We start from the raw sequence: 27636 nt of genomic DNA, 5'->3' as shown, positions 1-27636 counted from the left end.
GCGTTCGCTTGCGTTATATCTGTCTTTGTATAGGATTTTAAACAGCGCGCCAAGCGGGACGTTTTGGAAACTCAAAAATCCCATACAAAAAACGCGTACGTCACGTTATCGGATGAAATATACACTAGGAGTACAGAATTATAATTTAAATATATTCATTGTGACCAGTCCCAACGCACTATACATAATAGTACAAGTACATATTAATTTAAAGGTATTCTACTAAATGAAATAGTACTTCGTACTTGTTTCATTCTATAGAAATACAATCCTAGTAGACTTGGTGTGAATGAGGGCTAACGCGTATGAATTCGCCGCTAGGGGCGCTAGTGTAGATGGTGGTCTTTTCCATAGTTCGAAATGTCAAATGTCACTTGTCACTTCAATGACTGACAGCTGTTCATTAGTCTTTTGGACCACCATCAACAGAGGCGCCAACTGGTGAGCAAAAACACGATAGCCCTCATTGTACAAAGTTGACACGATATTAAACATTACAAGAAATTACCTAACATTTCAGTATTATCACATTATAATGTTGTCAATAAATTATTTACATACAGGTATCCTTACTTACTCAATAAAATTAAAGGAATTCAATAAAAATACTAAGCAAAATATCATAATTCAACTACATACTGTAACATGTGTCAAACACGTATTTCGTAATTTGATTAATTACAATTAAAATAAATGACTAATCAGTGATAGTAAATGTAAGCACCACCACCACCACACCACCACCACCATCAGAAGAGGCCAGTAATGCAAATGAAAAAAAAAAGTGTGCGTGTATTCTTTACGCGCGACTGAAGTAAAACTTCTTTGGCGATGACGTTTATCGCTATGTTGGCACTTTGACGTGTGTCCTATTGTGCGTGTGTCACTACTGAGCGTTACTTCCATCAGAAAAAAAATCTAAGTTACCCTCTAGTCGCACCTAAAGAAGTTTACAAGAATGAGGGCTAACGCGTATGAATTCGCCGCTAGGGGCGCTAGTGTAGATGGTGGTCTTCGCAAAGTTCGAAATGTCAAATGTCACTTCAATGACTGACAGCTGTTCTTTAGTCTTTTGGACCACCATCAACAGAGGCGCCAACTGGTGAGCAAAAAAACGATAGCCCTCATTGGCGTAGCCGCTAGTTTTTACGAAAGCAACTGCCATCTGACCTTCCAAACCCAGAGGGTAAACTAGGCCTTATCGGGATTAGTCCGGTTTCCTCACGATGTTTTCCTTCACCGAATAGCGACTGGTTAATATCAAATGGTATTTCGTATGGTTCCGAAAAACACATTGGTACGAGCCGGGGTTTGAACCCGCGACCTCCGGATTGAAAGTCGCACGCTCTTACCGCCAGGCCACCAGCGCTGTATACTGTGCATTTCCATTAATTCATCATTCGGTCCATACGCCTCTTATCACAACATCTATCCTATATATTTATCAGTACGGTTTTTACTCACTATTATTTTTAGTCGCTTTTGGCGACATGTTTCGGATTCTTTGGGAATCCATCCTCAGGCACGAGTGTCCGCGGCGGTTGTACGAGTGTCCACGACGTACAACCGCCGCGGACACTCGTGCCTGAGGATGGATTCCCAAAGAATCCGAAACATGTCGCCAAAAGCGACTAAAAATAATAGTGAGTAAAAACCGTACTAATAAATATTTTGAAATATGTCTCACGATAGTTTAAGTGCGATTATCTATCCTATACCTAACCAATTTAACACTCTTTTGCTTACATTAACAGGAATTTATCTTACAGCACAATATTACATGGTATTATAATATATAGGTAGGTATAAGTATCGATATACATTAGACTTCATTTCTATATTTTCATCTAGGTTGGTACCATCTGTCCAATTTTTTGGTCCAATGTGCATTGCGTCTCACTCTCTCACTAAGCAATATGTGAGACGCAAATACACATTGCACAAATAAATTGGACAGGTATAATGCCACCCTTACACTAGTAAATTGAAACTAGTACTATAAATGAAGTATCTAAAGATAACAATCAATGATATTATTAGCCAGAAAAATAAAGAGTAATTAAACATCGAAATAGCTGGCTATAGATTGCGTGAGAAGTAAAAGAAATTGTTTAAGGAGACCTATGCAATGATTAAAGTACATGCCATGGGGGTTTTCAGAAAAAAAATGCTACCGTTTACTTTTTTTTTCGAAAAACCAACTTTTGGGTTATTTAGACTCATGCGAGTACTATTGAATGAGACAAAGAAAAATATTGTCCCCAGTTTTTCATACAAATTTCGGGTGTTAGTTTTGTAATGGTCCATACAAATGCGTTACAAAACTCATTTTTTTGGGGACATATTTTCTACTTTTTAAATCGATAGTCCTCGTGATTCTCAGTAGAAATAACCCATAAGTTGGAGGATTTTCGAAAAAAGTAAATGGTACACTTTTAAGTGCCAATTGCCCACATTAAAAAATACTGAATACTACACCATAATTTGAAAATAACATCAATCTTAGCAATAGGTAACAACGATTATTTAATTTCTTATCGACTTATAAAACTACCATCGTTGAAATATCTTACATCTCAAAGTAAGGGTGTTACCACACCAATCGATCGATAGTTTACATATAGTGCGGCATAAAATAGTAGAAATTAAAAAAAATGGAACTAAAAAAAAATCGTACTAAATTGTTGCCATGTTTAAGCATTTTACGTCATAAATGTGACAGTTACGTGGAAGTGGCGCCCTCAATAATTTTCTACAATTTCTTGTTGGACTATATAATACCCGATCGATAGTTATCAACCCTAAGTTCCCATAGGGGTGGCCGGGGTTAATGTGAAGGAAGGGGCTAAAGTGGACGATGGGGTAAAAGTGCACTTATGTATTCGAACAGTAAAGATTCAAGTCTCGGTGGTGTTTGCCGCAAGGGTGGCGGCGGGGATGTTGTGGAGTTCTCGCAGGAAAAACGCGTCGAAACTGAACTCCGATCATTTGTCCCACAGCCCGGCCTCCTTCATCTTCGTTTGGAAGAACTTCTCCAGCGTGTTTGCGCACCTGTTAAAAAATATATATTATTATTATATATTTGTTTTATAATATAATCTGTAAAGGAAATATATTCAATAATTAATAAATAAATATTTAGGGACAATCTTAAACAGATCGTGCTATGGGTATTAGGCGAGATACATAGATAACATCCATAACTCAGGAACCCACTCATTACAGACGAGGTAGTAATAATCCGAGGCTGAAATGATCGATGAACGAGGCCTTTCACGCAAGTTAAACACTACTTTTCATTTCAAATACGATGAAATTAAAATACACATGCCTAAGTATACACTTTTATAGTTTCAATTAATAATTTAGGTAAAAGTATTGTTATATATGGAATGGAGAGTTAAATATCAGAATGCAAATTGTACAACAAATCCATTTAAAACCAAATTTTAATTACTAATCGTAAAAAAGGCGTATTTGGAAAGTAAAATGTTCTAGAGCAGAAACATCACTTTCTGCACACTTCCTATTAAGTTCAACAACCTACTTTCAGAGCATGAGAAATTAAATAGTAATTTTGACTGTCGTTGTTGGAAGAACTTACTTGTAATAGTCTGTCTCGGGCGAGTTGTAGGTGCGGCAGTTGGTAAAGATCCGCGTCATGTCGGCGATGAAAAGCCTCTTTGACACGTAGTAGCGCGCTTTCAGGCGCTCGCCCATCGTGCGTAAATCTGTAAACAAACATTGATCGATGTTGGGGATAATCCTTTTATAATTTAATTTGGCAAAAAATATTAGGACGTAATTGACATTTAATAAATTACGTAAGGTTTTGATCAAAGTTACCTCAATGGTCAAAGAGACCCCATTTTTTCAATAATATTATGTTTTGTCGAACAAGTTTCTATAACTGTTCATTGAGAGAATGACAGTTCAAGCAGTACTGTGGTACGAGTTAAATTTGTAAGTTGCAGAAAGTAACCAAAAAGTTGCGAAATGATTTAAAAAATTGAAGGAATATTATAATTTAAAACAGAACCTCTAAGACAATCAAATTAGATCCAAAAATAGCGTGGGGAATTAATTTCCAGCTTGCTGGGAATTAATTCTTGGAAAAAGTCCAATTTGATTTGATTTTACTCATTAGTAATTGTACAGAAATTTTCGAGTTGAAACTTTCACGTTGAAAGGATCGCAATTTTAAAAATGTATCTTACCCATGGGATATTTGATGTGATCGTAGTAGTCAGGAACGTCCGTCTTGTCCACCGGCTTCAAGAACGGCCAGGCGGCTGCGTGGTTCTTTACCTGCAATAAATATTGAAATGTGGTACTTTATTGCAAGCAGCGGTACGTAAGACTCCGTTTACATAAATCATTTATTTCGTGATAAACTTACATACATACAAAAGTAACATTACAAGGAAATTTAAATTTAAAACATATTTGCAGTGTTACACTATACATACCGCGTGCAGCACGGTGCGGAGCGCGGCCACGTCGTCGGCGGCCGCGTCGGCGGGCTGCGAGACACTATACATACCGCGTGCAGCACGGTGCGGAGCGCGGCCACGTCGTCGGCGGCCGCGTCGGCGGGCTGCGAGACACTATACATACCGCGTGCAGCACGGTGCGGAGCGCGGCCACGTCGTCGGCGGCCGCGTCGGCGGGCTGCGAGACACTATACATACCGCGTGCAGCACGGTGCGGAGCGCGGCCACGTCGTCGGCGGCCGCGTCGGCGGGCTGCGAGACACTATACATACCGCGTGCAGCACGGTGCGGAGCGCGGCCACGTCGTCGGCGGCCGCGTCGGCGGGCTGCGAGACACTATACATACCGCGTGCAGCACGGTGCGGAGCGCGGCCACGTCGTCGGCGGCCGCGTCGGCGGGCTGCGAGACACTATACATACCGCGTGCAGCACGGTGCGGAGCGCGGCCACGTCGTCGGCGGCCGCGTCGGCGGGCTGCGAGACACTATACATACCGCGTGCAGCACGGTGCGGAGCGCGGCCACGTCGTCGGCGGCCGCGTCGGCGGGCTGCGAGACACTATACATACCGCGTGCAGCACGGTGCGGAGCGCGGCCACGTCGTCGGCGGCCGCGTCGGCGGGCTGCGAGACACTATACATACCGCGTGCAGCACGGTGCGGAGCGCGGCCACGTCGTCGGCGGCCGCGTCGGCGGGCTGCGAGACACTATACATACCGCGTGCAGCACGGTGCGGAGCGCGGCCACGTCGTCGGCGGCCGCGTCGGCGGGCTGCGAGACACTATACATACCGCGTGCAGCACGGTGCGGAGCGCGGCCACGTCGTCGGCGGCCGCGTCGGCGGGCTGCGAGACACTATACATACCGCGTGCAGCACGGTGCGGAGCGCGGCCACGTCGTCGGCGGCCGCGTCGGCGGGCTGCGAGACACTATACATACCGCGTGCAGCACGGTGCGGAGCGCGGCCACGTCGTCGGCGGCCGCGTCGGCGGGCTGCGAGACACTATACATACCGCGTGCAGCACGGTGCGGAGCGCGGCCACGTCGTCGGCGGCCGCGTCGGCGGGCTGCGAGACACTATACATACCGCGTGCAGCACGGTGCGGAGCGCGGCCACGTCGTCGGCGGCCGCGTCGGCGGGCTGCGAGACACTATACATACCGCGTGCAGCACGGTGCGGAGCGCGGCCACGTCGTCGGCGGCCGCGTCGGCGGGCTGCGAGACACTATACATACCGCGTGCAGCACGGTGCGGAGCGCGGCCACGTCGTCGGCGGCCGCGTCGGCGGGCTGCGAGACACTATACATACCGCGTGCAGCACGGTGCGGAGCGCGGCCACGTCGTCGGCGGCCGCGTCGGCGGGCTGCGAGACACTATACATACCGCGTGCAGCACGGTGCGGAGCGCGGCCACGTCGTCGGCGGCCGCGTCGGCGGGCTGCGAGACACTATACATACCGCGTGCAGCACGGTGCGGAGCGCGGCCACGTCGTCGGCGGCCGCGTCGGCGGGCTGCGAGACACTATACATACCGCGTGCAGCACGGTGCGGAGCGCGGCCACGTCGTCGGCGGCCGCGTCGGCGGGCTGCGAGACACTATACATACCGCGTGCAGCACGGTGCGGAGCGCGGCCACGTCGTCGGCGGCCGCGTCGGCGGGCTGCGAGACACTATACATACCGCGTGCAGCACGGTGCGGAGCGCGGCCACGTCGTCGGCGGCCGCGTCGGCGGGCTGCGAGACACTATACATACCGCGTGCAGCACGGTGCGGAGCGCGGCCACGTCGTCGGCGGCCGCGTCGGCGGGCTGCGAGACACTATACATACCGCGTGCAGCACGGTGCGGAGCGCGGCCACGTCGTCGGCGGCCGCGTCGGCGGGCTGCGAGACACTATACATACCGCGTGCAGCACGGTGCGGAGCGCGGCCACGTCGTCGGCGGCCGCGTCGGCGGGCTGCGAGACACTATACATACCGCGTGCAGCACGGTGCGGAGCGCGGCCACGTCGTCGGCGGCCGCGTCGGCGGGCTGCGAGACACTATACATACCGCGTGCAGCACGGTGCGGAGCGCGGCCACGTCGTCGGCGGCCGCGTCGGCGGGCTGCGAGACACTATACATACCGCGTGCAGCACGGTGCGGAGCGCGGCCACGTCGTCGGCGGCCGCGTCGGCGGGCTGCGAGACACTATACATACCGCGTGCAGCACGGTGCGGAGCGCGGCCGCGTCGTCGGCGGCCGCGTCGGCGGGCTGCGAGACACTATACATACCGCGTGCAGCACGGTGCGGAGCGCGGCCACGTCGTCGGCGGCCGCGTCGGCGGGCTGCGAGACACTATACATACCGCGTGCAGCACGGTGCGGAGCGCGGCCACGTCGTCGGCGGCCGCGTCGGCGGGCTGCGAGACACTATACATACCGCGTGCAGCACGGTGCGGAGCGCGGCCACGTCGTCGGCGGCCGCGTCGGCGGGCTGCGAGACACTATACATACCGCGTGCAGCACGGTGCGGAGCGCGGCCACGTCGTCGGCGGCCGCGTCGGCGGGCTGCGAGACACTATACATACCGCGTGCAGCACGGTGCGGAGCGCGGCCACGTCGTCGGCGGCCGCGTCGGCGGGCTGCGAGACACTATACATACCGCGTGCAGCACGGTGCGGAGCGCGGCCACGTCGTCGGCGGCCGCGTCGGCGGGCTGCGAGACACTATACATACCGCGTGCAGCACGGTGCGGAGCGCGGCCACGTCGTCGGCGGCCGCGTCGGCGGGCTGCGAGACACTATACATACCGCGTGCAGCACGGTGCGGAGCGCGGCCACGTCGTCGGCGGCCGCGTCGGCGGGCTGCGAGACACTATACATACCGCGTGCAGCACGGTGCGGAGCGCGGCCACGTCGTCGGCGGCCGCGTCGGCGGGCTGCGAGACACTATACATACCGCGTGCAGCACGGTGCGGAGCGCGGCCACGTCGTCGGCGGCCGCGTCGGCGGGCTGCGAGACACTATACATACCGCGTGCAGCACGGTGCGGAGCGCGGCCACGTCGTCGGCGGCCGCGTCGGCGGGCTGCGAGACACTATACATACCGCGTGCAGCACGGTGCGGAGCGCGGCCACGTCGTCGGCGGCCGCGTCGGCGGGCTGCGAGACACTATACATACCGCGTGCAGCACGGTGCGGAGCGCGGCCACGTCGTCGGCGGCCGCGTCGGCGGGCTGCGAGACACTATACATACCGCGTGCAGCACGGTGCGGAGCGCGGCCACGTCGTCGGCGGCCGCGTCGGCGGGCTGCGAGACACTATACATACCGCGTGCAGCACGGTGCGGAGCGCGGCCACGTCGTCGGCGGCCGCGTCGGCGGGCTGCGAGACACTATACATACCGCGTGCAGCACGGTGCGGAGCGCGGCCACGTCGTCGGCGGCCGCGTCGGCGGGCTGCGAGACACTATACATACCGCGTGCAGCACGGTGCGGAGCGCGGCCACGTCGTCGGCGGCCGCGTCGGCGGGCTGCGAGACACTATACATACCGCGTGCAGCACGGTGCGGAGCGCGGCCGCGTCGTCGGCGGCCGCGTCGGCGGGCTGCGAGACACTATACATACCGCGTGCAGCACGGTGCGGAGCGCGGCCACGTCGTCGGCGGCCGCGTCGGCGGGCTGCGAGACACTATACATACCGCGTGCAGCACGGTGCGGAGCGCGGCCACGTCGTCGGCGGCCGCGTCGGCGGGCTGCGAGACACTATACATACCGCGTGCAGCACGGTGCGGAGCGCGGCCACGTCGTCGGCGGCCGCGTCGGCGGGCTGCGAGACACTATACATACCGCGTGCAGCACGGTGCGGAGCGCGGCCACGTCGTCGGCGGCCGCGTCGGCGGGCTGCGAGACACTATACATACCGCGTGCAGCACGGTGCGGAGCGCGGCCACGTCGTCGGCGGCCGCGTCGGCGGGCTGCGAGACACTATACATACCGCGTGCAGCACGGTGCGGAGCGCGGCCACGTCGTCGGCGGCCGCGTCGGCGGGCTGCGAGACACTATACATACCGCGTGCAGCACGGTGCGGAGCGCGGCCACGTCGTCGGCGGCCGCGTCGGCGGGCTGCGAGACACTATACATACCGCGTGCAGCACGGTGCGGAGCGCGGCCACGTCGTCGGCGGCCGCGTCGGCGGGCTGCGAGACACTATACATACCGCGTGCAGCACGGTGCGGAGCGCGGCCACGTCGTCGGCGGCCGCGTCGGCGGGCTGCGAGACACTATACATACCGCGTGCAGCACGGTGCGGAGCGCGGCCACGTCGTCGGCGGCCGCGTCGGCGGGCTGCGAGACACTATACATACCGCGTGCAGCACGGTGCGGAGCGCGGCCACGTCGTCGGCGGCCGCGTCGGCGGGCTGCGAGACACTATACATACCGCGTGCAGCACGGTGCGGAGCGCGGCCACGTCGTCGGCGGCCGCGTCGGCGGGCTGCGAGACACTATACATACCGCGTGCAGCACGGTGCGGAGCGCGGCCACGTCGTCGGCGGCCGCGTCGGCGGGCTGCGAGACACTATACATACCGCGTGCAGCACGGTGCGGAGCGCGGCCACGTCGTCGGCGGCCGCGTCGGCGGGCTGCGAGACACTATACATACCGCGTGCAGCACGGTGCGGAGCGCGGCCACGTCGTCGGCGGCCGCGTCGGCGGGCTGCGAGACACTATACATACCGCGTGCAGCACGGTGCGGAGCGCGGCCACGTCGTCGGCGGCCGCGTCGGCGGGCTGCGAGACACTATACATACCGCGTGCAGCACGGTGCGGAGCGCGGCCACGTCGTCGGCGGCCGCGTCGGCGGGCTGCGAGACACTATACATACCGCGTGCAGCACGGTGCGGAGCGCGGCCGCGTCGTCGGCGGCCGCGTCGGCGGGCTGCGAGACACTATACATACCGCGTGCAGCACGGTGCGGAGCGCGGCCGCGTCGTCGGCGGCCGCGTCGGCGGGCTGCGAGACACTATACATACCGCGTGCAGCACGGTGCGGAGCGCGGCCACGTCGTCGGCGGCCGCGTCGGCGGGCTGCGAGACACTATACATACCGCGTGCAGCACGGTGCGGAGCGCGGCCACGTCGTCGGCGGCCGCGTCGGCGGGCTGCGAGACACTATACATACCGCGTGCAGCACGGTGCGGAGCGCGGCCACGTCGTCGGCGGCCGCGTCGGCGGGCTGCGAGACACTATACATACCGCGTGCAGCACGGTGCGGAGCGCGGCCACGTCGTCGGCGGCCGCGTCGGCGGGCTGCGAGACACTATACATACCGCGTGCAGCACGGTGCGGAGCGCGGCCACGTCGTCGGCGGCCGCGTCGGCGGGCTGCGAGACACTATACATACCGCGTGCAGCACGGTGCGGAGCGCGGCCACGTCGTCGGCGGCCGCGTCGGCGGGCTGCGAGACACTATACATACCGCGTGCAGCACGGTGCGGAGCGCGGCCACGTCGTCGGCGGCCGCGTCGGCGGGCTGCGAGACACTATACATACCGCGTGCAGCACGGTGCGGAGCGCGGCCACGTCGTCGGCGGCCGCGTCGGCGGGCTGCCTATACATACCGCGTGCAGCACGGTGCGGAGCGCGGCCACGTCGTCGGCGGCCGCGTCGGCGGGCTGCGAGACACTATACATACCGCGTGCAGCACGGTGCGGAGCGCGGCCACGTCGTCGGCGGCCGCGTCGGCGGGCTGCGAGACACTATACATACCGCGTGCAGCACGGTGCGGAGCGCGGCCACGTCGTCGGCGGCCGCGTCGGCGGGCTGCGAGACACTATACATACCGCGTGCAGCACGGTGCGGAGCGCGGCCACGTCGTCGGCGGCCGCGTCGGCGGGCTGCGAGACACTATACATACCGCGTGCAGCACGGTGCGGAGCGCGGCCACGTCGTCGGCGGCCGCGTCGGCGGGCTGCGAGACACTATACATACCGCGTGCAGCACGGTGCGGAGCGCGGCCACGTCGTCGGCGGCCGCGTCGGCGGGCTGCGAGACACTATACATACCGCGTGCAGCACGGTGCGGAGCGCGGCCACGTCGTCGGCGGCCGCGTCGGCGGGCTGCGAGACACTATACATACCGCGTGCAGCACGGTGCGGAGCGCGGCCACGTCGTCGGCGGCCGCGTCGGCGGGCTGCGAGACACTATACATACCGCGTGCAGCACGGTGCGGAGCGCGGCCACGTCGTCGGCGGCCGCGTCGGCGGGCTGCGAGACACTATACATACCGCGTGCAGCACGGTGCGGAGCGCGGCCACGTCGTCGGCGGCCGCGTCGGCGGGCTGCGAGACACTATACATACCGCGTGCAGCACGGTGCGGAGCGCGGCCACGTCGTCGGCGGCCGCGTCGGCGGGCTGCGAGACACTATACATACCGCGTGCAGCACGGTGCGGAGCGCGGCCACGTCGTCGGCGGCCGCGTCGGCGGGCTGCGAGACACTATACATACCGCGTGCAGCACGGTGCGGAGCGCGGCCACGTCGTCGGCGGCCGCGTCGGCGGGCTGCGAGACACTATACATACCGCGTGCAGCACGGTGCGGAGCGCGGCCACGTCGTCGGCGGCCGCGTCGGCGGGCTGCGAGACACTATACATACCGCGTGCAGCACGGTGCGGAGCGCGGCCACGTCGTCGGCGGCCGCGTCGGCGGGCTGCGAGACACTATACATACCGCGTGCAGCACGGTGCGGAGCGCGGCCACGTCGTCGGCGGCCGCGTCGGCGGGCTGCGAGACACTATACATACCGCGTGCAGCACGGTGCGGAGCGCGGCCACGTCGTCGGCGGCCGCGTCGGCGGGCTGCGAGACACTATACATACCGCGTGCAGCACGGTGCGGAGCGCGGCCACGTCGTCGGCGGCCGCGTCGGCGGGCTGCGAGACACTATACATACCGCGTGCAGCACGGTGCGGAGCGCGGCCACGTCGTCGGCGGCCGCGTCGGCGGGCTGCGAGACACTATACATACCGCGTGCAGCACGGTGCGGAGCGCGGCCACGTCGTCGGCGGCCGCGTCGGCGGGCTGCGAGACACTATACATACCGCGTGCAGCACGGTGCGGAGCGCGGCCACGTCGTCGGCGGCCGCGTCGGCGGGCTGCGAGACACTATACATACCGCGTGCAGCACGGTGCGGAGCGCGGCCACGTCGTCGGCGGCCGCGTCGGCGGGCTGCGCGCGCGCCGCCCGCCAGCCCGTCTCGCGCAGCCCGGGGATGCACGACACGGGTATACTGCGGACCTGTGCACACAACACACACTCTACACTCTAGCGGCTCAGCCACGAAATGTACAATCGGGGACATTCGCGGTGAACCACCTTAAGGGCAAAAATCGTTTAAATATCTTGCAGGCGGCGATAGCATAAAAGTGATGACCGACAGCATGGCAAAAATGTAGGTTGAAAAAAAAGGTAAGCTCAAGTAAAGCTTTTGCCGTCCATTGTCTTTGTGACGGCCGGCATTTACTAAGATAAGGAATCCAAAATGCATCCTCATTGGTTATCTTTATGGGGAGGCGAAGCTTAGCCTAAACAATAACTAATAAACTGTCCTTCCTACCATTGTCTCATTACCTGCTTTTACCCTTTTAATTATCTCTATTTATATGGGAGGCGGAGTTTAGCTCGCTCGTAACGATTGAGGTAAAAAAATTATAAACTGGTTCACCGCCAATGTCCCTGATAGTACGTTCCGATCCACTTCCGATGCAAGTATTGATTAAAACAAATGCACGGCGATGGGCGTCAGCTTCGAGCGTGCGTTCCGAAACCCTTGGATCTTTAGACCGCTTACACATTTTCTGATCCGATATCGGATTCTTATCTGGTCATTACAGAGCTGTCGTAGTCATCACCGCTGAAGAAGGCGCGGCGCGCCGTTGCTAGTACACCCCGTGGCCCGTTATTGCGGATGTATTAACTTGAATTTTCACAATGTTATGGTTTTACGACTGTGTTGCAATTACGAACAAACAACCTGGGATTCCTACTATGATTTAAGTTTTTATATATGTAAAAAAAATATATACTTACACCCTCTTTAAAACAGGTGAGTCCGGGATGAATTTTTCTAACTTCTTTCTGCCTCATATCTATCAATTTCTTAACGATCTGAAAACGAAAACAAAAATGCTTGAATTTACTACATTATCGTATGTATACGTACCTTACTCAGTTACAACACTATCAATACCGTTTAGTTTAAAAAAAAAAGGAAAGGAATAAAATACTGGTCTTATCTGTCAGAAAATATGAAACGTGGCATGCCTCTTTCTGCCGGCGTATGACCGACGTGAACTGCGTGTAGACTATCCGGGGGTTGAGCTCGCAGTGCATGAGCGTGGCTCCCTCGTAGTCCTTTATGTAGCCCTGGTACATGGCGCGCGGCAGCCGGATGTCCTTACTGAAGCCCTGCTTTTTGAAGTAACCTGTACAGAAAATAATAAGGAATTTAAAGCGAGTTTAAACTGTTTAGATCAGTACGGTTTCACTCACTATTGTTTTTAATCGCTTTTGGCGACATGTTTCTGATTCATCGGGAATCGTTCCTCAGGCACGAGTGTCCGCGGCAACGAGCGACGAGGCGGGCGGCGCGGGCAGTGCATGGTGTACAACCGCCGCGGACACTCGTGCCTGAGGAAGGATTCCCGATGAATCCGAAACATGTCGCCAAAAGCAATTAAAAAAAATAGCAAGTGAAACCGTACTGATCTAAATATTTTGAAATATGTCTCACGATAGTTTAATTTCGAGTTTTAACTGTCGTGTTATCACAGAATAACTAATAGTACTACCGTACAGAAAGTTCACTCCTTCACAAAAGTCAGATTTAGGTATAAAATTATACCTTTTATACTCGCCGCCTGCAAGGAAAATTGAAAGTTATAACTGCGCACGAACCGTGAATCTTCTTTGCGCGCCGCAGTTTTATGTTATGACCGAGCTGTGAGTGTCGGCACGGGGTTGTCACATGACAAGTTTTTGTACCTATACCTACTGATTTATTATTTTTAAGATTAATATGTAGGAATTACAAACGTTGATTCTGTAAACATACGGTTTACATCGTGTTAACCTGCCAGCATCCTTACCAATGGCGAACTCGTCAGCGAAAGACAGGAAGTGCAGGATGTTATTCCGGATGTGGTAGTCCTTGAGGTGGTTCATCAGATGTGTTCCGTAGCCTTTCACCTGCTCGTTGGAGGTCACCGCGCAGAACACCACTTCGCTGAAACCCTAAATGGAATCAAATTTAGTTCAAAATCACCGCCGACATTTTAAGACAGTTTTGACAGTGTTACATGTGGCGCCTGAATTATATTTATTGAATACTGAATACTGAAATATCAGAAGTCCCGCTTCATTTAAGGAAACCCTATTGATAGTTGTTACCCACCATGTGTGTGTTGTGTGTGAAGGTTTGAAAAGAGGAAACTATGACATAGCCGTGAATTAGATACCAAATAAATAGTCGGAAATTAGCTACATGCATGAATTTATTTTTATTTTTGGATTCATAATTTATATCGTTGGAACACCGGAAATGATAAAAATACTTTTGTAAACCTTAACATTATTTTATTAAAAAATATTTAAAATGTTGAAAATTTTTGAGCGGTTGAAACGCTCATAATTTTTGGCGCGAATTCGACAGAGCGTGATGACGTCACACGTTGGGCGGCCCAACTGACGTTTGCTACTAATGACACTAATCTGTCGAACGCGTGACGTCACGTGGCGTTTCGAGCGTTTCGCTCACTAGCTTTTCGCGGGCAAATTTTTGTACTTTTTATTTATAATTTTAAGTAATTAAATGGTAATTTAAACATGCAAATGCATTTGTAACATGATATAACGGTAACAAACATCCGAATAAAACATATTTCGTTCAAATATAAACTTCATGCATGAGGCTAATTGAAGAGACAATAAGATACCTGTGAGTGGAAAGTCCTGAAGCATATCCCTCCGATTGGTCTTCCCTCCTTGATCAAAGCTAACGTCTTGTGTTTTCTAAAACATAAACATATATTGAAAACAATATTTGAAATGTCAAATCAGTAAAAAATTAAATTTTTGGATAATTACTTACGGGTCAAAAACTAGCTGTGAGATGTATTCTTTGGTCATTTCTGGCAACTGATGAGAGAAAACGTTATGAAGACCTGAAAAAATAAACACTTCTTATAAGTACTTCTATGCAAGTTGTATTTTCTCATGAAAAATATATCCTCGGTCGGCTTGCTCTGATTGCTCTCTCGCCCAAGTAATACTAAGTAACTTAACGTGTGTTACCTATGAGCCAGAGCATGGTTTGTTTGTTTACGGGTCCAGTGAGAGAGTTCCCGATGACATGGAACTCTATCATCTTCCGCTGTTCCTCCACTTTGGCGGCCTCATCGCGCGGCGCTTGCATTTGAAACAATGCCTGCAAGTAAAAATTACATTTTATGAGATTGCAGATGATACAACAAATCAACTGAATCAAATATCCGATCTAAAGACGCTCATGCCTTTTAGGCTTTCAAGAATACATATACTTACTCGAAAAATTTTGATGGGTGAAATCGTGATCTGCGGTTGTAGCGTGGTCGCATTTTTATCGCTTGTCACGTTCTAAAAAGTATGTAAGTGGGAAAGTGACAGGCATAGTGACAGGCGATAAAAATCGTACTATGCTATGCTATGCCGCTGGGAAGCCTAAGAGGTTATAAGCGTCAGCCGCAAATGCTGAAGATACTGGTTTGATTTATGGTACAGTGAATACCATAAATTGATTTTAGTTTATCGCAAAAACAGGGTTAAAAACGTCCATATTTTGATAACTTCACATGGCGACCCTGCCACAATGTGATATTAAAATAAAAATGAACAGCACCCGCAATTGTAGATGTGGTGAGTGATGGTGGCTACTTAGGTTTACAGAAAACGTGGGCGTAGTTTTCGTGGCATGTCGGCTACTCACGTCGGGCCCGCACATGTAGGCGGGGTCGGTGATGGTGGCCACGATGTCGGCCACGCAGCGCTCGCTGACGTCGTCCGCGCTGTCTTCACGACACGTCGTCGTCCGTGGCATGTCGGCTACTCACGTCGGGCCCGCACATGTAGGCGGGGTCGGTGATGGTGGCCACGATGTCGGCCACGCAGCGCTCGCTGACGTCGTCCGCGCTGTCTTCACGACACGTCGTCGTCCGTGGCATGTCGGCTACTCACGTCGGGCCCGCACATGTAGGCGGGGTCGGTGATGGTGGCCACGATGTCGGCCACGCAGCGCTCGCTGACGTCGTCCGCGCTGTCTTCACGACACGTCGTCGTCCGTGGCATGTCGGCTACTCACGTCGGGCCCGCACATGTAGGCGGGGTCGGTGATGGTGGCCACGATGTCGGCCACGCAGCGCTCGCTGACGTCGTCCGCGCTGTCTTCACGACACGTCGTCGTCCGTGGCATGTCGGCTACTCACGTCGGGCCCGCACATGTAGGCGGGGTCGGTGATGGTGGCCACGATGTCGGCCACGCAGCGCTCGCTGACGTCGTCCGCGCTGTCTTCACGACACGTCGTCGTCCGTGGCATGTCGGCTACTCACGTCGGGCCCGCACATGTAGGCGGGGTCGGTGATGGTGGCCACGATGTCGGCCACGCAGCGCTCGCTGACGTCGTCCGCGCTGTCTTCACGACACGTCGTCGTCCGTGGCATGTCGGCTACTCACGTCGGGCCCGCACATGTAGGCGGGGTCGGTGATGGTGGCCACGATGTCGGCCACGCAGCGCTCGCTGACGTCGTCCGCGCTGTCTTCACGACACGTCGTCGTCCGTGGCATGTCGGCTACTAACGTCGGGCCCGCACATGTAGGCGGGGTCGGTGATGGTGGCCACGATGTCGGCCACGCAGCGCTCGCTGACGTCGTCCGCGCTGTCTTCACGACACGTCGTCGTCCGTGGCATGTCGGCTACTCACGTCGGGCCCGCACATGTAGGCGGGGTCGGTGATGGTGGCCACGATGTCGGCCACGCAGCGCTCGCTGACGTCGTCGGCGCTGTCCTCGACGACTCGGCGCCGCTTGCCGCCGGCGGCGCCGGCAGCTTCGCCTCGGGATTCGGCAGCACGTTTGAGGGACTCTTGTTTTATTGAACCTGTTTTTACAAAGTACATTCATTTGACATTTATCAACACACTCGCTCGTAACATGCAAGTTATTGAACCGCTTTTAGGCTCATAATCCTAGATTTTAATCACGCGTGCTTTTTCATTATATTATAGAACTTGTTAGGTAATGAATGATAATCGAACTGAATTAAGAAGGTAACTGATTGCTAAGGAAACGGAGCCTTCTTAAATTGGTGGAGTAGATTTGACAACACGGACTGGCGGTCGCCGGCGCCCCTCGACCGCCTGCCGCGACCCGGCCGGCCCGCCCGCGGCAGGCGCGAGGCGCGGCAGGCAGTATGATTAATATGAAAGTTTCCTTTTTTTCCTCGCAAGTATGTTGAAAAACGTCTTATGAAACGCGTGTGCATTGGTCATTACACACATCGGCTTTCTTATTGTGCGCTCGCTTACAGCTCGCGTGCACAATATCGAGTCGTGTGTAATGCTAACGTAGCACACTTGTATCACAATGTATAACTAAATAATTACGTTTTTTAGGAGTTCTATTTCTATGCGAAGTATCATTTGATTTGACTGCGAAGAAAACGCTGCTAAGTCCGGTACCATGCTGCGGGGGATAGTATGCATTATTTTTTAAATTTTTGGGACGATTTTTATTTTATTGTCGAATTTTTTTCTTCAGTTTTCTTTAAAATTATGCACGCTTAAACCGTTGGCGTTGAACAGATTTAGATGAAATTTGCTATGGAGACAATAAGGAAAGGACGTAGGATAATTTTTATCACGGAAATCATCCCTCAAGGGGGTGAAAAGTAGGGTGGGATTTACTGGATTATGTAGAGGTACAAATTCCAGTAGTCGCGGGCAGTAGTTAGTAAACACCTAATATAATTAGGACAATCTTACCTACAGAAATCGACCTAGTCCCACAGTAAGCTCAATAATGTTACTACGATATATACAAATACTTATATATATACAGGATGATGATAATGATGCTGATGCTGTGTGCTGTGCTGTGTGCCAACTTACCAGCAGAGAGCGTCACGGTGGTGAACCCATCCTTGCTGTCGCCGCTCGTCGTCACCCGCTCGAATTCACCCCGCCGCGGCGCTGCAAGTTATCAAATATAGTGATGGTGATGTTAGAATGCCCTAAATAAGAGGGAAAATTATCTGTCTCGAGGAAATGCTCTAAACTATAGTCCAAAATTAACTCTTATTACAAAATTATTTTATAAAAGTAAACTAAAAATACCAGTTGTGTCGATATGAAGATTTTATAAATGTAAACCGAGAATACCAGTTGTGTCGATATGAAGATTTTATAAATGTAAACCGAGAATACCAGTTGTGTCGATATTAAGATTTTATAAATGTAAACCGAGAATACCAATTGTTTCGATATTAAGATTTTATAATTGCATACCGAGAAAACCAGTTGTGTCGATACTAAGATTTTTTTAAAGTTTAGTTTTACCTCTGATCTGGACTATCGTTGGAAACTTTTACGGGAGTGGTTGTATTTGCCTACCACATACTTATATGTTAAATAGTATTTTCCAAGGAAATAGATTAACAGGTTGTGTAGTCTTTTTATATACGAGTGTTTAAATCCTCTGAAAATTAAACGATTTAAAGAAGACATTGATGAAGACTTACTATTGAAAACTCTCATGTGGAAATTGTGGAAAGGCAGCTAATAAATAAATCCTAATGATGTAATATCATCATATACTCAACGACTTTAACGACAACGGCCCTCAGTAAAATATGGTATAAAACTTAATATCCTGTTCCCGCTAAAAATATCAAGCCACATTCTGCACTAAATTACACTTCTAGAACAATATTTACTTTCACTTTAACATCTACTATACACTACTACATTTTTATAATAAATAGAGATAAAATCAGTATATCTGAATGATGCACTATCGGAGATACGTTATCGTGTGGGCCTGCAGGTCGAGATTTGACCCAGTTTAGGAGAAAATGAGCGGTAACCATGCTGAGTGGAAATACAAATAAAACGTGACTGGCAAATGATGCTGAGGCTGTACTACAACGATTCTTTGATTCTTCATGTGTAAAGTCTAGACAAATTCGTGCTTCGAATTTGGTATTGACACAGATTATATTATTAGTTCTTACGAACAAGAAAACGCAAATACCTACTTTTAATACCTACACAAAAATACAATGGAGTGACCTTCAACGCGCCGCTCCCCGCACCGCGCGCGCCGGCACAACGCTAGGGTTGCCGACGCTTCTTTCAAATACTTAGGTATCTTAGGTAGATATCTAACTATAAATGTGTCATAAAAAACATTACCTGCATCTTTAAAACAATTTAACAGTACCTACGTAGCTGGTAACTATCGTAAAAATAATAACAGTAGGTGTAAGTACCTATATTGAGAATGTCTACTTACTTTTCTTCATATGTCGGAAAAATAAAAAACGATAATTTATTATTTGTTTTGGTATTCTTGCATCCTCACACTCACACTATAAGCTGACCTATTTTGTCGTTGCGAAGACATTTCTTTCGTATGATCTCTGGCGTATTCGAGCGCGCGGTGACGTGCGTGCGTTAGCGCGTGTGGCAACCAACTGGCTTGGTACCGTAAAGGGAACGGGATTCGTAGGTATAAATCCGAGCTCGCGCGGAGAGTTCCTTAGACCTGGTATTGATGGCGTTGTACGTCTCCTTACATTATGCGGTAACTCTGCTTGTCAAATTTTGATGAATTGTTAATGAATGAGCTGTAAATATGATGACGGCATAATTATTTTTGACCTAGTTAGCGCGAAGTCTTCGTTCGTATTTGTTTTTTTTTCGTATTCATTAAGCAAAAACTCTTTGGTTTGTTCGTTTGTTCTCCTTTACAGGTTTTATTTCTCAACAGATTCTCATGAAATTCGTGAGCAGGTTTAATAACGTTTTTTTTCGAATCGGTTTTTAGATTGTTTTCAAAATGGCGAATTTTGACTCGTGGAAATGGTAATGGCAAACTTACTGGTCTTATTGTCCAGAATAGCCTGAAGGTGGTTGGGTGGGACCTGTTTGTACTCAGGGTCCCAGATGGGAGAGTTGGCGCTGAATATCTCTTCTTCTAGCAAAGCTAAGAAGCGCGGGAAGTGAGTCAACACCAGCACCTGTAAATAAAATAAGTCTTTACAACGGCAAATTAATGTAAGAACGAAAAATGTAGTTTAATTTTGGGACACTTTTTAAGGTTCCATAGCTAAAAATGGCAAAAACTAGACCTCGTAGTTTCGTCATGTCCGTTTTTCTGTCCGTCCGTCTGTCAGTATGTCACAGCAATTTTACTCAAAAAATATAAGCTATATTTTCTGTAATTTGTAGGATTGGTTTAGAAGTTCAAATAAAAAAAAAAAGTATTTTTAAGGGGGGCACCACTCCATTCGAAAAAAGGTTTTTTGACTAAGTGAAAAATTGTCCCCACCTATGTTTAAAAAAATAAAACCATTGGAGTCGCACTTACCCGTTTCTCCGGCGGCATGCGGTCGCGCTCGGAGTGGCACTTGTCCATGAGCTGCCGACAGACGGACTTGAACACGGCGCGAAGCAATGTGCGCCCGAACACTAGCGAGGTCTCGTAGTGGGGCAGCGAGTCGCAGAAGGCTGGCACGTGGCAGAATACTAGCCACCTAGGGGGAAATAGTACATTTTACAACTAGTGTGAAAAGAATGTCTTTTTACCACTAGTACCGAGGTCTCGCTCTCAGCTCGTGGCCAGACTCGGTACGAGTGGTAAAAAGACATTTCACACGTGTTGTAAACGACGTTTTTTAATACAATTGCGAAAAAATAATAAATTAATATATCATTAGTAGAATCATACCACCAAACCAAACCAAAACCAAAAGTACCTATACAGCCCTTGATACTTGAGCTGCCGCAGCCCGCGATACCTTCATACTCGTGCGCGCCCCGGCCGCGGCCGCCGCGGGCCCGGCGCGGGTTGCTCAACGACACCGAGGAGTAACGAGTGAGGCCCCAGTACCTGCTCAAGCTAAATTACATAAAAACTGCGTTTCGAAAGTAGTTTGGAACTAAAAAGTAAAAAGCACTAGTTCGAGAAATTGAGCTTCTCGCACGCTACGCAGCCGCAAAAGTACCACTTTTTGAGCAACTGTATTAAACATAAACGTTTTATTTCAGTTATAGGTGACATCCTTTTTAGAAGCAAACTACCGTAAATAAAACATGCCTACTTTGCACCACCCTGGGTAAATGTCCTCGAATAGTTTTTATATATGAAAACTATATCACAACCTCATTTAAGTGCAACAACATGATAGTAGCGTTAGTCTACTTTAAATCGGCATATAAGTATATCAAATACCTTAATAGGAGGTTGACGATGATGCGCCGCACACTATAGTCGTAGCGTTTAAAGCTGACTGATTAGGTACTAAAGAAAAATGGTGACTATAATTTTTCTTTACTGACCTTGTGTAGTTTATTTGATACGCAGATATATCTTCTGGGTTGGAAACTTGCTGAAAAAAAAAATGAAATAAAAATCGATTAACGCATTATCAGTATAATTCGAATATGATTTCATTTTCTGTATGTATGTATTTAAGTAACCGACCAATATGGTTTTTGCTACAGTCCCCACGTTTTCTTAATTTAAATTACAGACATTTCCATATGTTTCTTTACGAGCCTTTACTGTATTGTATAATTTATTCGCAGATGCGTACAAGTTTTTTGATGAGCTTTCCTTTTGTATATTCAATTCAATTCAATTCAATACATTTATTTCATGTAACAAAGACACATTTTATTAGTAACACTTACAAGACTAAGGGGTTAGTAGGTAGGTACAGCTAGACTTAAATTTAAAACAAAATAACACTTACGGGAGAATGCAATCCCTCGCAGTGTGACAAGTAGGGACAGTCAACCCTGTCCGCTATCAATCGCAGAATGCTGTTGGGACTGCCGCGCACTCGGCGCCGGCGCACCAGGGATGCCGCGCGTGCACGCATGGTAGTGTAGAAACAGTCCACGCGCGCCGCCGCGAACATCCCCGATGCGCTACAGAAACGAGGCAGCCCCATCAACACCCGAAACGCATTGTTGTACTGGACCCTAAGAGCCCCATATGCCCGTTGCGAATACTGAGCCCACAGATTGCAGGTGTAGAGGGAAGTGCAAAACGCCCTGAACAATGTAACTTTCACCTCTTTGGAGCACCTTGCAAATCTGCGAGCGATCATATTCGCCCGGACCGACAGGGCCCTTCGTTCCCTTTCTATGTCCCTGTCATCTTTGAGGTCGGTCGCGATCACATGGCCTAAGTACTTAAAATGGTCCACTCTATCTATAGGGGTACCATTGAGGCAAACCCCAGGGACTTCCGTTGTGTTCTTGCGACCGCACTCAAACACCATGAGCTGGCTTTTGGCCACATTATATTTAAGGCCATGCTCAGTAACATACGCTTCGCAAATTTTCAAGAGTTTGCGTATTCCACACACTGACGCGCTCAACAGAACCATGTCGTCTGCATAACTTATGTTATTAACACAGACTCCATCCACATGACAGCCGACATGGGTTCTACTGAGCGCCTCGATTAGTCCGTTGATGTACAGGTTAAAGAGCGTAGGTGAGGTCAACCCCCCCTGTCTCACCCCGCACTCCAACCTGTACTCATCGGACAACGCGTCTGCCCATCTAACACTGTTGACCTGGTTTCCATACCAATACTTAAAAATGCGAATGGTTTCCTGCGGTAAACTTGTATTTTCCAGCTTTTTCCACAGTAGGTCATAGGAAACCAGGTCAAAAGCCTTAGATAGATCGAGGAAACAGGCCACCACCGGGGTTTTACTTTTGGCATAATACCTGACAGTGTGCTTAAGACACAGGATCGCCGACTCTGTAGATAACTGTGGTCGAAAACCTAGTTGGTTATCATGCAGTTTAACATGGCTATTTAACTGGGAGTTAAGCACACTATCAAGTATTTTTGCCATGACTGTTGCCAACGAAATGGGTCTGTAATTACTCCTATCCGCCAGGTCTCCGGTCCTGTTTTTGGCAATAGGTACGACGATCGTCCGCATTAGATTATCTGGCAGATAAGAATGCCTAATACACAAGGTATAAAACATTGCCAACACTCTCGATATGTGGGGACCTGCATGTTGGAGGTGCTCAATAGAGAGACCGTCGTATCCCGGGGATTTACCTCCAGACATTGATTTTATAATTTTGGCAATGTCCTTAGCCGTAAGGCTAGGACCCACACTCTCTATCTCGGTCTCACTATCGAGCCCCCCCAGCTTCGTTGGGCCTAAAGCCGATTTTATAACGAAATGATCCTTAAAGAGGTTGGCAATGCTTTTAGGATCACTAACGCCCCCCACGCTAGCCGGGTGACCATTCAAAGGCTTTAATTTATTTGTGGCCTTCCAAAAGGAGCGGAAATTCTTCTTTGAATGATGAGAGGTAATTATGTCCATCTTTATTTGATCTTCATGATCTTGGCACCATTTCAAGCGCGATTTAAAGACCTTGCGACTGTCACGCATTTCATTAAAAAGAATACCACTTTCAGGCTTTCCAGCCATTATCCAATCATAAAACCTTTGTCTAGCCACCCGGTGAGCGGCACTAACATGTTTGTTCCAACCTACAATCCGTTTCTTAGCCCTCGGTTTCCTGTCTCCCCGACCGACAGTCGCTGCACTCTTAAGCGCACCAACGATTTCGTCATATAGCCGGTCCAAAACTTTTTTATGTCCCTGTTCCTGACAATACCTATCGGCACAGGACTCTAATTCTATTGGAAAATTTATTAAACGCAGTCTTTGATGACATTTCGTTGCGATAAACAACAATTTGTTCCGTCGTTCTCTCCCCCCATATTACATTTTTATCTACGTGAACCTGTCTTGTTGTTCTAGAGAGTCTAGGAACTATAACATTAAGGTCACATTCCAAAAATATAGGAAAATGGTCCGACCACGTAACACAATTGTTATTTACATAAACATTGCGAACGGAGAGCACCGCCGACTGCGATAGTACAAAGTGATCCAACCATCTTCTACATAAATGCGCATCACTAAAAAAAGTGTAGGTATCTGACGTAATCCCCAACTTACATATTATTGTATAATGAAAAGGAAAATGGAATGTTTATAGATGGCTAACTCACCAATTTCCTGACACTGGGGGTTTCAAAGTTCCAATGATTGAAGCAGTGGAGAAACATCTTGGCCAGGTCGTACATAGTCTGCCACTCCCTCTGGGGTAAAGTGTTGAACTTGTACAGCACGAAGTTGGTGATGGCCTTGGCGATGGAGGGGCGCTCGAATGGCGGCTGCCCGAGGGGACCCTCGATGGTGGGCTTGGAGCGGGAGAGGATGCATTTTCGAAGGAGCTGCGAAGGAAATACAAATTACAATTTCTGAAATAGAGAACAAAAACTGGGCCCCATTCCAGAAAAAAAAAACATTCATCAACTTGCACGATGGACGTTTTATAAAATATTATTATTTTTCATAAAATAGTTTGATTTATACCCTAGTTGGATATCATTAACAATTAAAATACAATCATTTAACGAACACAAAACATATTGTCTTCAAAATATTATTGTTTAGTTTTTATTTCGTTTTTTGTTTGGGCCATGCCTGAAAATAAATGATTATTTAATTTAATTTAATTTATTCACAAACGCAAATGCTTAATCAAATTATGCCATAGTAAACAAATAAATCTTTACTTTAAAAACTTGCCTCCCTTCCTCCATTCGGTGACCACCTAGCAACATTTACTGGGACAGCAATAGTCCAATAGACCATCTGTCTATCTAATGTCTCAAATTGTATTGTAAATCATTATCGTCTATCTAAGTTGAACTCACTTTGAACAGATAATAGTAAACTCGCTTGGTGTCATGATCATCCTCACGGTGCATGGACATGAAGATGTTCTCCACGTCCACCACAGCGCCCAGGAGACGGTTCACTTCCGATACTTGAAGACCTTGCAGTTGGGTCACATGTTTTTCTGCAAATATTGTAAAATTTTAAAATGATATACAGAATTTGATAAAACAAACTGACAGGAATTTGAGAATATATTTTGTGAATTATTTTATTACGAAAGAGTACCTACTCTCGAGCTGCAGTCTGGGGTCTTACCTAAAATATGGTTGCAGTTCCGGCAAGGATCGTTGAAGGTAGCCAGGGGCTGGCTGTCGGCGCGCGCGTTAGCCTTGATGGCCTGCTGCGGCATCGGCGTCTTCCATCCCGTGCAGTTGCAGTCCGGGGTCTGGAAATTGTTTGTCATTGATTTATGCCATCTTTGTTTCTTTGTTCACCTGCTGAAACCCATTCGCTGTTACACCCAATAAATAAAGTAATCGCATGCGCATAATCTCAAATGATTTTTTCGCCCAAACCCTACATTAAACAAAAGTCACTGTTTCTTTTGTGCACCGCGGTGGCTACCTTATTTCTCATTAGTGAAAAGGATCACGCCCGTTTTAAAGGCAATTTTAGCCTGCTACACATAGGGCTCAAATTTAAGTAACAGCTTTTTGCTATCTCCGAATATTCTCACCTGTCGTCCTACATTAAACGTATATTATTAAGTCAAATGTCACAGTGGAAATGATTCTCACCTGACATGCCGAGTAAATAGCGAGCTTCAGCAATTTCTTGTTATGCGGCCAGTTGTACACCTGCTGCTTGCGCTGCTGTATCCGCTGAAGGTTGGACTGGCGGGACGCTTGGCCCTCGCTGCCGGCGGGGGTTGCAGCACTACCGGAGGCTGTGTCCTCGGAATTGGCACTTGATGTTGCTAAAACATAATATTATGGCCAAGTTATTAAACTCTCTATGTATTTATAAACAAGTTATAAATGCAGTTGTTTCATGGTCAGTTAGATCTTTTATCTTTGTTTTCTTTTTATAAAGCTTTTATTTAACTTGCAAGGACGAGAGGTGGACCTTACACACGACAACCTGGAAAGGTCCAGATTGAAAAAGGAAGAGAAGACGGCCATTAACACACTGGTCTGACGACATAATTAAAGTAGCGGGGGCCAGCTGGATATGAGAGGCCCAAGACCGAAAAAAATTGAAGAATATGGAAGAGGCTTATACCTCTTAGGAGGGTTCTGAAGTAATTTTCCATACAGACAAATTAGGTTTAAATCTTAGATTAAGTATTGTTACCCAGAAATAAAAGGCTTTTTTATTTAAACTTTTATCTATTTATTTATATTATTATTTAACTTGCAAATGTATGTACGTATGTTTGGGTCTAATCTTGCAAGCGAGGTAAGACCCACTTCACATTATTTGATTGAGCTAAAACTGACAATGCAATATTATGGTACCATCAAGCTGATCTGATGATGGACAGTAGAGGTGACTCTTTTATAAAACATTGCAACCTCATTGTGTTTTGGTTTGTTAGAATATTTTCTGTGAGTATAGTCCGACAAGAAATTGTAAAAAATAAATGAGGGCGCCATTTCCTACGTAACTGTCACATTTTTGACGTAAAACGCTTAGACATGGCAACAATTTAGTATGGAAATTTTTGTTTCATTTTATTTAATATCTACTATTTTATGTCGCACTATTATTAGTTGACTGATGAAAGAAAAGTACAGTCAGCGATGAAAGCTTGTATCAAAACCGGCCAAGTGCGAGTCGGACTCGCCCACCGAGGGTTCCGTACTTTTTAGTATTTGTTGTTATAGCGGCAACAGAAATACATCATCTGTGAAAATTTCAACTGTCTAGCTATCACGGTTCATGAGATACAGCCTGGTGACAGACAGACAGACGGACAGCGGAATCTTAGTAATAGGGTCCCGTTTTTACCCTTTGGGTACGGAACCCTAAAAATGTCATTTTTGGCATAAAACTTAATTGCAACTGAAGTGTGTGAAATGACAAATATTTGGGGTGCACTTTATGTAAGTACTGGGAATCCAGCATGGCTAAAATGCTCAGAAAAAAATGCACAAATAACTTCACTGCCATGATTTTTACTTATAATGATACTAGCTTTTGCCCGCGACTTCGTCTGCGTGGACTTAGTAACAGCAGCTAAACTAAGTATAGCGCCTGGAAAAAGCCTCATAGCAATTCAATTTGAGCATATTATGCATACAAAGTAGCAGGCACTTCATTATCTCAATTCCACCCCGCTTTTTACTTTCTTAAGGCATGATTTTCGGGATAAAAACTGTTCTATGTCCTTCTCAGGGACTCATCCTATCTCTATGCCAAATTTCATCTAAATCGATTCAGCGGTTTAAGCGTGAAGAGGGAACACACAGACAGAAAGACAGACAGACTTTCGCATTTATAATATTAGTATGGATTTCCAGTAAAAACAACAGTTCAATATTTTCAATAAAATCAAAGCTTTACAAAGGTTGTTTTGCACATTTAAAACATATTGCTCATCAGTATATTGTATTTCAATTATAATATCTACATATGTAACACAGTAGCTGCTAAAATTTGTTAAGAAAAATTACAACACAGGTACATATCTGAATTATGATTACAGTTATACTGTCAAGAATATACGAATAAGAAGATATTTTAAAGTAAAAAAAAAGTCCTTACGACCTACGTTATTTTATTAACTCTAAAATTAGTTATTTAGTGTGTAGTACAGCTTCTAAACTTTCGGAAGATGCTGCTTTGTCTAGCTTTCGAATATATGCGGCAAATATACACAATAATCAGAATTATAAGTATTTTCTCTACAATGTATTAAAAATACCATTACTTTTAGAATATTCTTTTAGACCTTCATGCCCGTGAGTTTGTGAAGAATCTGCCTCCGCCGAAGCCATGGTGATATCTCCAATATCATCCGGCAACTGAGACATTTTGGCGGCACAAACACTAAAATTATTACAAAACACGTAATTTCAGGCCGTTTCGGCCACAATTGTAAGATTTAATGAATTGTTT

General features: G+C 49.4%; 1 protein-coding gene across 2 annotated transcripts; it reads right to left on the bottom strand.

The window, feature by feature from the left end:
• Window positions 1-2736: 2736 nt before the first annotated feature.
• Window positions 2737-27636, bottom strand: LOC134747230 (histone acetyltransferase KAT2A). Of its 2 annotated transcripts, none has more exons than XM_063681833.1 (20): window positions 27449-27636; window positions 25314-25492; window positions 24832-24961; window positions 24552-24697; window positions 23841-24065; window positions 21116-21165; window positions 20145-20310; window positions 19656-19794; window positions 17666-17746; window positions 16481-16656; window positions 14819-14951; window positions 14616-14688; window positions 14461-14536; window positions 13615-13759; window positions 12791-12951; window positions 12557-12634; window positions 11642-11764; window positions 4218-4308; window positions 3605-3731; window positions 2737-3051 (listed from the first exon to the last, which is right to left on the bottom strand). In XM_063681833.1, the coding sequence occupies exons 1-20, from the start codon at window positions 27549-27551 to the stop codon at window positions 2985-2987; spliced, it is 2469 nt and encodes an 822-aa protein (XP_063537903.1). In that variant the 5' UTR covers window positions 27552-27636; the 3' UTR covers window positions 2737-2984. The 2 variants fall into 2 exon arrangements, with proteins under 2 accessions (XP_063537903.1, XP_063537904.1); XM_063681834.1 differs by having other exon boundaries at window positions 2739-3051; window positions 27470-27636.

Source organism: Cydia strobilella, chromosome 14, assembly GCF_947568885.1.
Source record: "Cydia strobilella chromosome 14, ilCydStro3.1, whole genome shotgun sequence".
NCBI lineage: Eukaryota > Metazoa > Arthropoda > Insecta > Lepidoptera > Tortricidae > Cydia > Cydia strobilella.
The sequence above is the reverse complement of the archived record's forward strand: the minus strand, read 5'-3'. Positions and strand labels throughout refer to the sequence as shown.

Excerpts from the sequence above, each read along its gene's own strand:
- LOC134747230 (XM_063681833.1), bottom strand. The coding sequence starts at position 27,551 with ATGTCTCAGTTGCCGGATGATATTGGAGATATCACCATGGCTTCGGCG. Across the intron at positions 14,952-16,480 it reads CCTACATGTGCGGGCCCGAC|GCATTGTTTCAAATGCAAGC; the intron begins GTGAGTAGCCGA and ends TTTTACTTGCAG. Across the intron at positions 12,635-12,790 it reads TCATACGCCGGCAGAAAGAG|ATCGTTAAGAAATTGATAGA; the intron begins GCATGCCACGTT and ends TTTCGTTTTCAG.